Below are 13,246 nucleotides of genomic sequence, written 5' to 3' on the forward strand. Positions count from 1 at the left end.
TGAGAGGGGTTTCCTCTTGTAGGTTTTGTAGCCGTTGGCGTACATCTTCGTATGTAACATCCTGTTTAGTCTGGATGTTATCGACGACGTTGCTCATCGACTTCGGCAGTGAGGCAAGTAGGAATGCTGCCATTGCTTCGTTGGATTTGGTGAGGGGTAGCAGGGCCTGAGCGAGTTTGTGGTCGCCGCTCTGACACCTGGTTTTGAGAGTGTTCCAGTTCGTGTTGAAGATCTCAAGATGCTCGGTTAAGTTACCGTTGTCTTGCATCTTCGTGTCTAGAACACGGCTGAGGAGGGTGATCGTCGTGTTTGGTGATACGCGATCGTAGAGGTCTTTGAGCGCCTTCCATGCGTGGTATGCATTTTCGGCGGAGACGACTGTTGGTTGTATGTCTTCGGCTACAGCTCCAATGAGAAGGCTGTGCATTTGTTTTCGGGCCTTTTTGATTTCGGCCTTGGTGAGGTCTGTGTCATCTTCTGAGGGGTTTTCGATGCTCAATGCTTCCCACCAGTCTGCTGCATCGAATGTAATCCTCCAGGCAGACGCCCAAGTTTGGTAGTTGGATTGTCCCTTTAATTTTGGGAGTCCATCAAACTTGATGCGAATGTTACTGGGACTCGTGTTGTCTGAGGACTTAACCTCCACGGCCTTGGATGATTCACCAGCGTCAGACATGATGTTGTATGAAGTGTAATTGAGTTAACCGAATGTGGCGAGTGTTGTGCGGATTTTATTTGGCAAAACCCGGGCTCATAACCTGAAGTTTGTAGTGTGGGAGAAAATGACTTGAATGTGGTTTGAACACGTGACCTTGAGGGAGGATGTGTTTGTAGTGCGAAGAAGATACTATTGCGCCGCTGAAGTTCCAGCGACAATGTGGGTGTTTGAGCGCCCTATATATACAGATATTCTAATACCACGTGATCCCCTGATTACATAATCCCTGACACTAAGCCTTGTCTGAATCCCTGTTCCTTCTATGAGTCATCCCTTATACATGAGTAATTCCGTACATAACTGATGTCGCAATGCCCTATTTCTACACATGTACATGTACATTGTACCCCATTCCCTCAATTACGCCCAAGATTGATTACTATTACATGTAGTTTAGGTTAACGGTGGGTCTTTGTAATTGGGGGTGTTTTGGTTTAGGCTGTTTATGAGATATATCTGGATGTAAGTAGTCGAAATAAATACATGCAAAACGTGCTATACTCCGGCCAGGGCGGGCTAGATAAAGCTGAGAGATTGGGTATATATGCGGGATGTGGAGACACGATCGGGTCCCTTTGAGTTTCCAATATTCTGCCCACAATCCCGTTCGACCCAAGTTCATTTATTCATTACCCATCTACCCATCTACTATCTATCTATGCACTCCCCCACCCACCCACCCCCAGGCCGGACTACCGCTTCATAACCTCCACCCCCTTCCTCACTACCCCCGCCAACGCCCCCGTCTGCACCGTCTCCCCCCCGCCACTCCCAACCCTCCACTCCACCTCCGCCAACCCCTCCATCCACACCACCCTCGTCTGGGCCGGCACCTCCAACACCGCCAACTCCTCCCCCAAACACGCCAGCAGGTCCGCCAGCGCCAGCCCCTTCCGCCGCTTCACCTCCACAATAGTCCTCAGCGCCGTCGTGACATCGCAGCGCAGCAGCGTCTCCACAATCAGGCTCACATCCTCCGGGTGCGGCGCCGCAATGCACTCGTAGATGTGCGTCTCTGTGATTGTCTCGCGCTGCGCGGTGGGGTCCGGGTGCCCGCGGGAGTCGATGGGCGTGGTGGAGGCGTGGCAGGCTTGTAGCACGTTGAGGGAGCGGCGCATGTCGCCGCGGGAGAGCTTGAGGAGGGCGTCGCGCGCGGGGTCGGTCATGAGCACGGACTCGGCGGCGATGACGTGGTCGACGCGCTTGCGCAGGGCGGCGAGCGGGAGGGGCGAGAAGCGGAAGCGCGTGCAGCGGGAGAGGAGGGCGGCGTTGAGCTTGTGGGTGTAGTTTGCGATGATGCAGAAGCGGGTGTTGGCCGTGTACCTATCACCTCATACCATCCATCCATCCATCAGCCCTCTTCATCCTCTCACCCCTCAGGGTAGGTCAATTGGCCAGGGGGGGGGGGGGGGGGGTTGAAGGGCATCATACTTCTCCATAATCCTCCTCAGCGCATTCTGCGCCGCACTCGTCATGGCATCCGCCTCGTCAAGGATAATCAGCTTGAACGCGCCGAGCCCATCCTTCTTCCCCGCCACGCCGCCAAAGATCTGCTTCGTCGACGCGAACGTCTTGATCTGCTCGCGCACCACCTCGATGCCGCGGTCGTCCGAGGCGTTGAGCTCGAGCACCTGCTGCCGGATGTTGTGCGCGCCGTAGATGTGGCGCGCGAGCGCCAGGATCGTCGATGTCTTGCCCGTGCCCGGGGGCCCGTAGAAGAGCAGGTGCGGGAGACGGTTGGTGGCGACGAAGCGGTTGACTGTGGGTGTGGGTGTTAGCTATGGTACGATTGGGAGGGGGGATGTGGGGTTGGGAGTGGGGGGGGGGGGGTGAAGTACTGGTCTGCAGGATGTCTTCATGGCCAGAGACATCGTCGAGTGTGTCGGGACGATACTTCTCAACCCTGTAGGAGGGCAATATCAGCTCAATTCATCACCACCACCACACTGGACTGGACTGGACTGGACTGGAGGGGAGAAACGCACCAAGGAAGAGTGTCACCAGCGCTGACGGGCAGGTTGGCTTTACTAAGCTTCTTCCCCTTCGAGCCGCTGTCAAAGGTTCGTTCCGGCTCCGCTATGCGCTCGTCGTCAAGCTCCATTTCGTCGATGTCAGACATTGCGGCTGGTGTGTGCGGGTGGTGGTGGTGAGTGTGAAGAGACCGTCACCAGCTGTAGCAATAATAATCCAATCTGTGGAGTTGAGGTTCAAGGCTCGGGTCGACGCGACGGTGTGCGCGTAGAGTGAGTGAGTGTCTTGGCGGATTACTAACAGGGGTAATGATTGGCCGGGCAGGTATTTGTGAGGCTGCGGAGTGTGCGCGGGCAGCGGTGCGGTGATGTGGAGTTCGGGTCCAGAGGGTCTGGGAAAGGCTGCAGTGATGGTTGGGTGTTGCGGGTTGGGGCTGGCGGGGAAGGGTTTCGTGGGTCACAGTAAATCACTCGGTGGGAAAGCTTCCTGAATTGCACCTCTGCTCTGCGTTCCATCAGTGGCACGCAGGAAGCTATGGCTACAAGTATACATGTATGAACGTGTTGGTAATATTAATAGGTGGGAAGGGGCACCCGTTTATCATTGTAGAGGCGCGCGGCTCGTCACATTAGCGGGTACTTCTGTATTGTGCTGTGGGTGGCTTCCACAGACTCGAGAAACATTTCAACACATCAAAAGGCATCAAAAAAACCACCCCGAGAAAGTATACACAGAGGTCTGCGCTACATGTAATATATATAGGAAAAACATCGGCCTAATCAAGAACGACAGCAAGAGCCAGCCTGCCGGGGAGCAAGAGAAAAAAAAAGAATTGATACTGCCCCGATTGGGATTCGAACCCAAGATCTCCTCACAGCTCTGAACCTACGTGCTGAGTTTCTGGTATGTTAACCACTACACTACCAGGGCATGTCTCTTTGCACGGCAGAGTTGGCTTTGAGCTCATCTCCTTGAGCCCCCCTTGGTAAGGCAGGGTGCAAGTAGAGCATTACGTGTACGAAAAAGCGCAGTCTGTAGCAGTATTCTACATCCTTTCCTTCCTTATTCATCCTTACACTACTATACGGGCTACATTTCCCGGTATATAATATACACCCCACAACACACCCCCCCCCCCCCTTCCCGGAGTTGTTAAACCCATGACCTACTGGTGGCCATGGGGGCTCAACCCACTCGGCGCAGCGAGACGAGCTGTCTACCACTAGACTACACTCGCCCACATGGTAACTGCCAATATATGGCCCGGAAGTAATACTTAACGGGCGGGGCGAGGGCAAAACGAAGGAGCTAGGGAAACCAAACCCACTAGCCATTCTCTTCTTATACCTGAGCCACCCGCAACCAAACTCGGAATCAGCACACAAAAGAACCCTGACCTAAAGCCCCATCTCGTATAAATTAACAAAGTAACCAAAAGCAGAGAGGTTTCTCAATGAGTATTAAATACGTGTACATATACCGCACTGCAAGTGCCTGTGTATTGCGATTGGAGGTAGGACACCGTGGTAGGGAAGAGCAACCGGGGATCTTCCCCACTTAGTACGTAAAATACCAGGCTAAATTCACTGTTAACCAAATTAAAACATACAGACTTCTGGCCAGGCTTCTGTTAGTAACTGCGAACTCCAATCTGAAGTAGTACGTTTTAAAGTCCCCACCGGTCGCCAATATATTACATACACCTATCACACCACAGAAACCTAGCTCATACCACACTTCCTCTTGAATCTAGTAACCCTACCCAACCTCAAATTATCCAGTGCGAAACCAGCTCTCTAAATATCAACCAACCAAGCCCTCTACGAGTGACGCCAGTCACACCCTCTCACTCGCATCCTCCAGGCTCTTGGCACCCACCACCCCTGTCACCAGTTACCCGGGCGCCCCACCACGCCGTCGCACAAACATTTTTTTCCCCTACACACAAAAAAAACCCAAACCCAAAACCCCAAAACTAAACGCAAAGCCATTCCACTCCACAACACCCAATGGCACGCAGCAAACCCGGCCCCAATGGCGCGCACGCCACCCCAGAGCCCATAAAACAGCTCGTCGACGACTTCGTCATGACCATCTCCGACAGCGAGGAGGACATCCCCGACCTCGACGAAGACGACGACGCCATCACCGCCGAGAAGGCGCTCACCAAAGAGCCGTCGTCGCCGGAGCCCGAAGCGCTGAGCGAGAAGCAGAAGCGCGGCAAGAAGCGCAAGCGGGAGAAGGAGCGCATTGCCGCCGAGGAGGCACAGGCTAATGAGAACGACGGCGGCCTCGACTCGGACTTTGAGTTTATGGCGGGCGACGGCGGCGCGGGCGTGGGTGAGTATGAAGGGTGGGGGTTTGAGGGTGCGAAGAGCGCCATGAAGGATGGGAAGAAGGGGGTTGATATTGACGACATTATTCGGCGGAGGAAGGGCGCTGAGGCTGTGAGCAAAGAAGACGACGAGGATGCGGACACGGAGGAGGAGGAAGATGATGAGGAAGATGAGGAGGAAGGCGAGGAGGAAGAAGCTAGTGACGATGAAGACGGCGTCGAGTTTACAGGCTTCGACGAGAACGACGAGGATCTTGCGGAGGACGGTTTTGGAGCTGGCGCGGACTCGGAAGCTGAGGAGGACGATGATGAAGGGGAGAAGGCATCGAAAGAGAAGGGCTCCGACGACGAGGAAGCTCCCGCTGGCGATGATGATTCCGACGCCGAGTCTGTAGCCTCTGCCGTCCCGCACCCCGACGATGAGGATTCCGACGACGATAGCGACGCCGGCGCAGCAGCCAGCGATGCCGAGTCACCCGAGGAGGCGGCCAAGAAGGCCGCCTTCTTCGCACCCGAGGAGGAGGGCGAGGACATGAAGCAGCGCACGTCCGCAAACTTCCAGACCATGAACCTCTCGCGGCCGATCCTGCGCGGGCTTGCCAATGTCGGCTTCACCACGCCCACGCTCATCCAGCAGAAGACCATTCCCGTTGCGCTGCTTGGAAAAGACGTCGTCGGAGGTGCCGTCACGGGTTCCGGTAAGACGGCGGCCTTCATCGTCCCGATCCTCGAACGTCTGCTCTTCCGCCCCAAGAAAGTCCCCACGTCCCGCGTCGTGATCCTCTGCCCGACCCGTGAGCTGGCCATGCAAGCGCACAGCGTCGCGGTCAAGCTCGCGGCATTCACAGACATCAAGTTTGCGCTCGCCGTCGGAGGTCTCTCCCTCAAGGTGCAGGAGCAGGAGCTGAAGCAGCGCCCCGACGTGATCATTGCCACGCCTGGACGTTTCATCGACCACATGCGCAACTCCAGCGGCTTCTCCGTCGAGAGCATCGAGATCGTCGTCATGGACGAGGCCGACCGAATGCTCGAGGACGGGTTCGCCGACGAGCTCAACGAGATCATCAACACCATCCCCAAGAGCCGGCAGACCATGCTCTTCTCCGCCACCATGACCGACTCCGTCGACAAGCTCATCCGACTCTCCCTCCAGCGCCCCGTCCGCATCATGGTCGACACAAAGCACAGCACCGTCAAAACCCTCGTACAAGAGTTCGTTCGCATCCGTCCCCAGCGCGACCACCTCCGCCTCGCCATGCTCGTCCTCCTCTGCAAGGACTACTTCCACCAACGTGTGATTGTCTTCTTCCGCAGCAAAGTCTTCGCCCACCGCGCCCGCGTCGTATTCGGTCTCTTTGGTCTCAAAGCTGCCGAGCTCCACGGCTCCCTCTCCCAGGAGCAGCGTGTGAAGGCCGTCGAGGTCTTCCGTGACGGAAAAGCCGACTTCCTCCTCGCCACCGATCTCGCCTCCCGTGGTCTCGACATCAAGGGCGTCGACGTCGTGATCAACTACGAGGCGCCCCAGTCCCACGAGATCTACCTCCACAGAGTCGGACGTACCGCTCGTGCCGGTCGCCAGGGTCGCGCAATCACGCTCGCCGCAGAGCCCGACCGCAAGGTCGTCAAAGCGGCCGTCAAGGCCGCACAGGACCAGAGCGTCAAGGTCGTATCCCGCGTTCTCGACCAGACCAAGGTCGACGAGCTGGGCAAGAAGATCGACGAACTGCAGGAGGAGATCGAGGAGATCCTGAAGGAGGAGAAGCAGGAGAAGCAGATGCAGAGCCTGGAGATGCAGGTGCGCCGCGGCGAGAACCTCATCAAATACGAGGACGAGATCAAGGCGCGGCCGCGCCGGACCTGGTTCGAGACTCAACAGGAGAAGGATGCGCGCGGGAAGGTGTCGCGGGCGCAGCTGAACGGCGTGGAGCTGCCCGAGAAGAAGGAGAAGTTGTCAAATAAGAAGAGGAAGAGGATGGAGGGGCGTGAGGAGCAGGACGAGGCAAGGGCGTATAAGAAGACGAGGGCCGACCGCGGCAGTAAGCTGAAGGGCAAAGGCAAGGGGAAGACACTCCCTGGTGGCGCCTCAAAGGGCGCGAAGAAGTTTGACAACAAGATGTCGAAATCAAAGCCAAAGAGCAGGGGGAAGCCAAAGGGTAGGAGGTGAGCTTAGACAAAAACGGTTGTAATTTAGTTTAGTTGTAGTAAATGGGGGTGAAAAAGTCATTTTGTCTTTTGTGCGGGGCAATAGCGAAAAACCCGCACTTTTTGTATTCTAATTGATAAAGTTGAATAGAAGAGTTCCGGTGGCGTGGTGTTGCTTATTTGTGGGAGAAAAAGCTGTTTGTTATTGCGTCAGTAAATTACCCAGAATATCCGAGTGATATCCTATGGATAACGGTTACTGAATGCATCCCTAATTTATCCTCTCCTTCTGTGGGTAATTAAAGCAGAATCGTTCAGTGAAAGTATTGGTGATCGCGGTTTTAAGTTAACGAACTACACCGCACCATTCATATGAAATACTATACTCAGTGAGGTTAAGACATAGAAGTCAGAAGAGACATTTTGTAGGAATAATTCCGGCTTTCGTAAGGCATTTTCATGATCTTGTACTAATGATGGATTTGTCAGAGGGGTTACCAACCTGTACCAAAGGTACTGGGAAATTGTCAGAGTCTTGAAAAAACTCTCTCAAATCATCACTTGTCGGGAGTAGAAAGGCTTCCTCAGAATCCTCATCGGTGTATATATCTGGTTTACAATTGTGGTCTGCGTGGACACATAGTAATAAGTGTGCCAAAGTCAAATAGGACTTTGTACCAATATATTCTTCTTATTAGCTCACACACCAATATAAAAAGTGTCAGACTGATTCGGGTTGTCTCAAATCCACCGACCAGCGCAGTATGAGCGAAGCAATTCGTTATTGATGGGGATGGTGATGAAGTGGGGGAGGATAGACTCCCCATAGGACGCAGTAAATACACTCTAAATCCTAACGGCACATGTGCTCTAGCTAAGGACAACAACCTCCTTAGTGGTCTAGGTCCACTCTACAGTTGATTTCCCGTACCGCAGGTAGAGTTAGTGGCTACATGTAGGATATCATGTTCATCTAAAGGCATACTTAAAAAATCAAGAGCCCAGAAATTATTCTCTCGTAGCCCAGTTTATATATTCAATTCCAAGAATTAGGTCACCCAGCCCTTGGCTCGCTGAAGAATAAATGCTTTACTCAGTCAAAGCTCACTCACTCACAAACCACAGCACCGAAACGAACGCAAGTCCATAACAAAATCTATATAAAATTACACATTACCGCCCTCTACCCCGCTGTCATCCCCCCAAACGCGGATTCCACCCCGCTCCCCCTCTCGGCACAAACGTACTCCCCACCAGCAACGCCGCCACAACACTAACCTGCACGCCCCCTACCCACACCACCGTCACCCTCGCATCCCCGCCTTTATCTGCCACCATCCCCAGCACCGGCGCCAGTACCGCAAAAAGTACAATATACACCGAATACAGAAACGCCATCACGGCGCCTAGATTCGAAATATTCTCATCCCTCTGCTCATCGCGGTCCCCGGCCAGCGCGCTCTGGATATACGCCGCCAGGCTTACATCCCCCGCCGCCCACCCAAACGAGATGGGTATAAAAAGTGGTGCAAGGCGCCATAGCGCCCCCGTACTGGTGTCCTGAGCGGGGTAGAACGGCAGCACCCAGACGAGGAGGAGAAGTAGTGCGTCGGCCCTAATCCATGGCATAGGCGTCGGTATCCTATCGCCCAGCACAAACACCAACGCTGCACCGATCAGCTCGCCGAGGTTGGAGCCCGAGACGAGGATGCGGCTTGCGGCCGGGTTGTGGAAGATGTCCTGTGCTATGAATGGGATGAGGCCGTTCTCGATGTAGCGGTGTGTGTAGAGGGCTATCGAGTATCCAACGGGCAGCCACATGAAGGCCCGCTTCGTAAAGATCACGCAAAACCCCTTCGATATGGACTGGAAGAAGTACTTCACGCCATACAGGAGCTGCACCGCATATGACGCTCTTGAGGTACTCTTCGGGGGAGACGGCAGGGCGAGAAAATGCCATGCCATAGCCGCACATGCAAAGAACCCCGGCGTCGCCACAAGCCCATACACACTCCCCAGTCGTGAGACCAGCAGCCATGAGAGCAGCGCGCTGAGGGTGCCTGAGACCTCGTAGAGGATGTGGACCAGCGCATCCATTTTGCGCAGCTTTGTGATGTTGCCGCCGACAATGTCGCGCGGGATGATACGGCGGATAAGCTCGATCATGCCATAGACGAGGCCGCTAGAACACATTATTGGGAAGAGTGTATTTGGATCGAAGCTCCCTAGGTATGGTGGGGCTTTGGATTCGTCGGTGGGGTCTGTGGAGATTGAGGTCTTGATCCGGCCATGGGTACCAAAATCAATGATCATTAGAAGGGCGCTGAGGACAGCAAAGATCAGAGAGGTGAATAAGAGGATATTGCGAGTAGCGAACCGGCGAATTAGTGGTGCGATAAGAATGCTGCCCACGCACTGAAGATTTTAGTCGTTTATAGTACATATATCTCTTAGAGCAAGTCAGGCATACCTGAAAGAGCTGATCAAGCCCTCTAAGAAGGCCATATTTCCGGTGCTTTTCATCTCCCCATTTCTCCAGCGCGATAATTCTTTCAAACTGTTAGATTGTCTGCGAACGGTGACATTGGGGGCGTACATTATCAATTGACACGATCATAAGTGGTGGTGCTATATTACGTTATTGATCCCTGGAAAGTCTCGAGGCCGAGCTTGTAAAACATTATCCCAATGATCCATATTGCCATATTTCTCTATAACCAGAACGCGTAGTAAGTAACAGAGCTTTTCTTGTTATCGGGACACGATTTGGCCCACCTTTTCAATATAGGAGTAGCTTCTCTTTTCCTCCTCCTCCTCTTCGGCGCATATCAAGATATCTAGCGTGGATAAGGGTTTCGGAGGAGCCATTTCTGGAATTCGAGGACGTATCTTTTCGTAACCTGGACGAATGCAGATACGCTCCAGAGCATGAGAAGATGAAGCTCTCAAAGGCTTTGGAGAGGCATAATATCACTTGGCAGTACGAATTGAGTTAGAAAACTAACTAAAGAACGTTAAGTTGATGATAGATGACGTTATTGGACTAAGTCAACTGTTTTTCAGCTTTGGTGCCATTTTGAAAATGTGTCTTTTTACTGGTACTAGGCTTTCAAACGGCCATAGTGTTGGTAGGTGTTTTGTATAAATGTAGCTACATGCGTCTGAATGAGCGGCACAATTGTATATATAAAAATGCCTATTATTATAATTTAGAATTCAGAATCAGCGCTCGCTACAAGTAACGTAGAGAGTGGAAGTTTAGTTCGAGAAGTTTATTTTTACTCACAGGTATTAGCCCTGCTATCAAGTAGATAGCGGTCTAGATAAGCGATCCTGAAAGTACCAGATCATTTGTGAGAAAGCCGAGTGGAGCGGTTATTGGAACATACGAAAGAGGACATCGTGGAGACATCGACTCTACACGTAGCTAGCACTGGTTTCATCAAATTAAGATATCATATTTACTCTAGGCCACAGTAAACGTCCAGAATATGCGCACAACTGAGGCACATACTCTCGTGGTTGTGCTCCTAGCCTACCTACGTCATCGGAGATGCCCTGCATCAAGCGAATCCCCGCCATCTGTCTTCGGTTAGGGTCACATCATCCCTGCTACTAAAGACGGTGCCCTGATATTTTGTTCCTCTCCTCCGCTCCTTACTCCCCCATACCTCTCCATTCATCTCAACACACAAAAACAACAAACAACAATCCACTGAAACATGTCTTCATCACTCCGCCCACGCCTCGAACGATTACGAAAGTCTCTACGACACTGGCAGATCTACACAAACGAGTACGAAGCGCTGCGGCGGGGGCTCTCATCCCTGCCGCTGGCGGCGACGCGCGAGGACATGGTATTTACTTGATGCCCTTCATACGCGAAGGAAGGGAGCGACGCTGATTGAGTGGTGAAAAAAAAAAGCTAGAACTGGCTTCCAAAGCAACCAGGAAAGTTGTTGATGAGCAAGGTGAGCTCATCACGACTCAATCCACGCTGTCAATGCTGATGGAATTTCAACATTAGAGGTAGAGGAACTTCTCGGGGATGGGCTAGAAACCAAGCGGAATGTTATTGAGGTCATCACAGAGATCACCCACCGGCTTGACGGTGAGTCCACCCCCGCTCTATCCCACCACGTCAGAACTTCAAGCTAATCCAATCACCTCTAGATTCCACCGAGAACGTGGCCCAACTCGAAGAACAGATTGAGGCCGCCGAGAACGAGATTGACCCTGATGAAGAAGACGAGGAAGACGAGTACGAGCCCGTAGATGACGCCAAGTACAGGCCTACGGTGGAAGGGCTAGCCACGCCTGAGGTGCAGAAAGAGATTGAAGAGTTCCGGAAGCGGCTTCACGAGCGAGGCGAGGCATCTAGAGCCGAGGCAGCAAAGGTGGCAGCTGAAGATCTAGAAAAATCGATAAAGAAGAGAAGGGGAGGGGGTGTTCGATTCGCCCAGGAGACGGATGAAGAAGAGTCAGGGGAGGAGGATACTGCCAACGCAAAAGACCCAGCAGAAACAAATCTTGGGCCTGGGAAAAAAACAGATACTGTGGACACTCCAGATTCTGTCAGATTAGATCCTGTGGACAAGGAAGATCCTGCGGAGAATGAAGATCTTCTGGACAAGGCAGATTCTGCAGACAAACCAGAGTCTGTCGTCAGGTCAGGCGCTGTGGATAAGCAAGTCTCTGTGGGGGATTGTCCATCTTTCTCCAGGAAGCATGCGAGTGATACAGAAGATGAATATTCAATATCGGAGTCTTCAGCTGCCGAAGGAGAGCGCCAGCCACCAAAAAGAGTTATGCTTACGACAGTTACTCGATCAGTAGCACGTTCGAACCCGCCAGATTCAAGCACACAGGATTGAAGAGGCGTCACTTTTGACGCGTACACTACACGTCATTCATGCATTGAAACGTCAACTAAGATGTATCCAACCCACTCTGGTTCGGGAACTTATCTATCACTAAGAAGCTTTTATCCCCTCAAGCTGACCGAGTATGGTGGAGGTGAGGTGGGCAGGTTCGTAAAATACATATACATAGTGGACGAATTCCTTAGGTTGTGAAAATACCCAATCAAAAATAATATAATATTTAAGCCAGGGACCCCCTCCTCTCCTTTCCTTGTACAATTCCCTTGTATGTTTTCGTTTTACTTCCGGATCGTCATTCTACGGATGTCTGGCGGCTTATTCCTACCTGATCAGACATACCACGACGAAATCCAAGATTGATAGTCATAATACTCGGGCTCTCTGATGTGCGTTCTATAATCCTATGGAATGCGACTATTCGTTTCACCCGAAACATCTATTTATCATTTTAGTAGCAGAATTGATTAATTTAGCCCACCTATCCTCATATCCCCTTCCAGTAATATTACCAAGATTTTTTTCCCATAGCATACGTATGCACGCACATTCCAACTCACGTCATCCCGTGTAGGCACATGAAGTAGAGTACCGTATCCAATTGCGGGGGTAGAGCCTCAACCACAACTCCACCACCACCAAATAAAATACAATCCACAATGGCGAACCCAACCCCCACAACCACAGACCCTACACACTTCAACTTCATGAACCTTGCGCTGCAGGAGGCGCACAAATGCACCGGCACGCCGACCGCCTACTGTGTGGGCGCTCTCCTCACCACCCCCGATGGCAAGATCCTCTCAACCGGCTACTCGCGCGAGCTCCCGGGAAACACCCACGCCGAGCAGTGCTGCTTCGATAAGCTCACCGCTGCAGGGCAGGCCATACCTACTGATGCAATCCTGTACACGACCATGGAGCCGTGCAGTGAGCGACTGTCTGGTAACGTACCCTGTGTGCAGAGGGTACTCGACGCAGGGATCAAGACGGTCTATGTGGGTGTTGAGGAACCGGTATTCTTTGTGGTCAATACTGGGAGAGAGCAGCTAGCGAAGGGAGGAGTAAATGTAGTGAAGGTTTTGGGGCTAGAGCAGGAAATTGGGGAGGTCGCAATAAAGGGACATCAGGAGGCGGCAAGGGCGTCAATATCGGATTTTGGGGCCGATGATGCTATTGAAACTATTGAGGGTAACTGAG

General features: G+C 52.6%; 5 protein-coding genes across 5 annotated transcripts; 3 read left to right on the top strand and 2 right to left on the bottom strand.

The window, feature by feature from the left end:
• Positions 1-1,410: 1,410 nt before the first annotated feature.
• LAJ45_09173 (uncharacterized protein) lies at positions 1,411-2,837 on the bottom strand (the record flags this gene model as incomplete). The annotated part of the gene is made up of 4 exons (XM_046118718.1): positions 1,411-2,041; positions 2,150-2,477; positions 2,557-2,621; positions 2,704-2,837. 4 exons carry the CDS (start codon positions 2,835-2,837, stop codon positions 1,411-1,413), a joined length of 1,158 nt encoding a protein of 385 aa, XP_045968103.1.
• A 1,861-nt stretch (positions 2,838-4,698) lies between these two features.
• LAJ45_09174 (uncharacterized protein) lies at positions 4,699-7,188 on the top strand (the record flags this gene model as incomplete). The annotated part of the gene is made up of 1 exon (XM_046118719.1): positions 4,699-7,188. One exon carries the CDS (start codon positions 4,699-4,701, stop codon positions 7,186-7,188), a length of 2,490 nt encoding a protein of 829 aa, XP_045968104.1.
• A 1,172-nt stretch (positions 7,189-8,360) lies between these two features.
• Positions 8,361-10,034, bottom strand: LAJ45_09175 (uncharacterized protein; the record flags this gene model as incomplete). The annotated part of the gene is made up of 5 exons (XM_046118720.1): positions 8,361-9,489; positions 9,544-9,581; positions 9,637-9,715; positions 9,804-9,877; positions 9,942-10,034. The coding sequence occupies 5 exons, from the start codon at positions 10,032-10,034 to the stop codon at positions 8,361-8,363; spliced, it is 1,413 nt and encodes a 470-aa protein (XP_045968105.1).
• Positions 10,035-10,888: 854 nt separating this feature from the next.
• LAJ45_09176 (uncharacterized protein) lies at positions 10,889-12,040 on the top strand (the record flags this gene model as incomplete). Its single annotated transcript, XM_046118721.1, has 4 exons — positions 10,889-11,023; positions 11,092-11,137; positions 11,194-11,277; positions 11,340-12,040. The coding sequence occupies 4 exons, from the start codon at positions 10,889-10,891 to the stop codon at positions 12,038-12,040; spliced, it is 966 nt and encodes a 321-aa protein (XP_045968106.1).
• A 665-nt stretch (positions 12,041-12,705) lies between these two features.
• On the top strand, positions 12,706-13,245 carry LAJ45_09177 (uncharacterized protein; the record flags this gene model as incomplete). The annotated part of the gene is made up of 1 exon (XM_046118722.1): positions 12,706-13,245. The coding sequence occupies one exon, from the start codon at positions 12,706-12,708 to the stop codon at positions 13,243-13,245; it is 540 nt and encodes a 179-aa protein (XP_045968107.1).
• Position 13,246: the final 1 nt, after the last annotated feature.

This window comes from Morchella importuna (assembly GCF_003444635.1).
Source record: "Morchella importuna strain M04M26 chromosome Unknown Morimp01GS034, whole genome shotgun sequence".
Lineage (NCBI taxonomy): Eukaryota > Fungi > Ascomycota > Pezizomycetes > Pezizales > Morchellaceae > Morchella > Morchella importuna.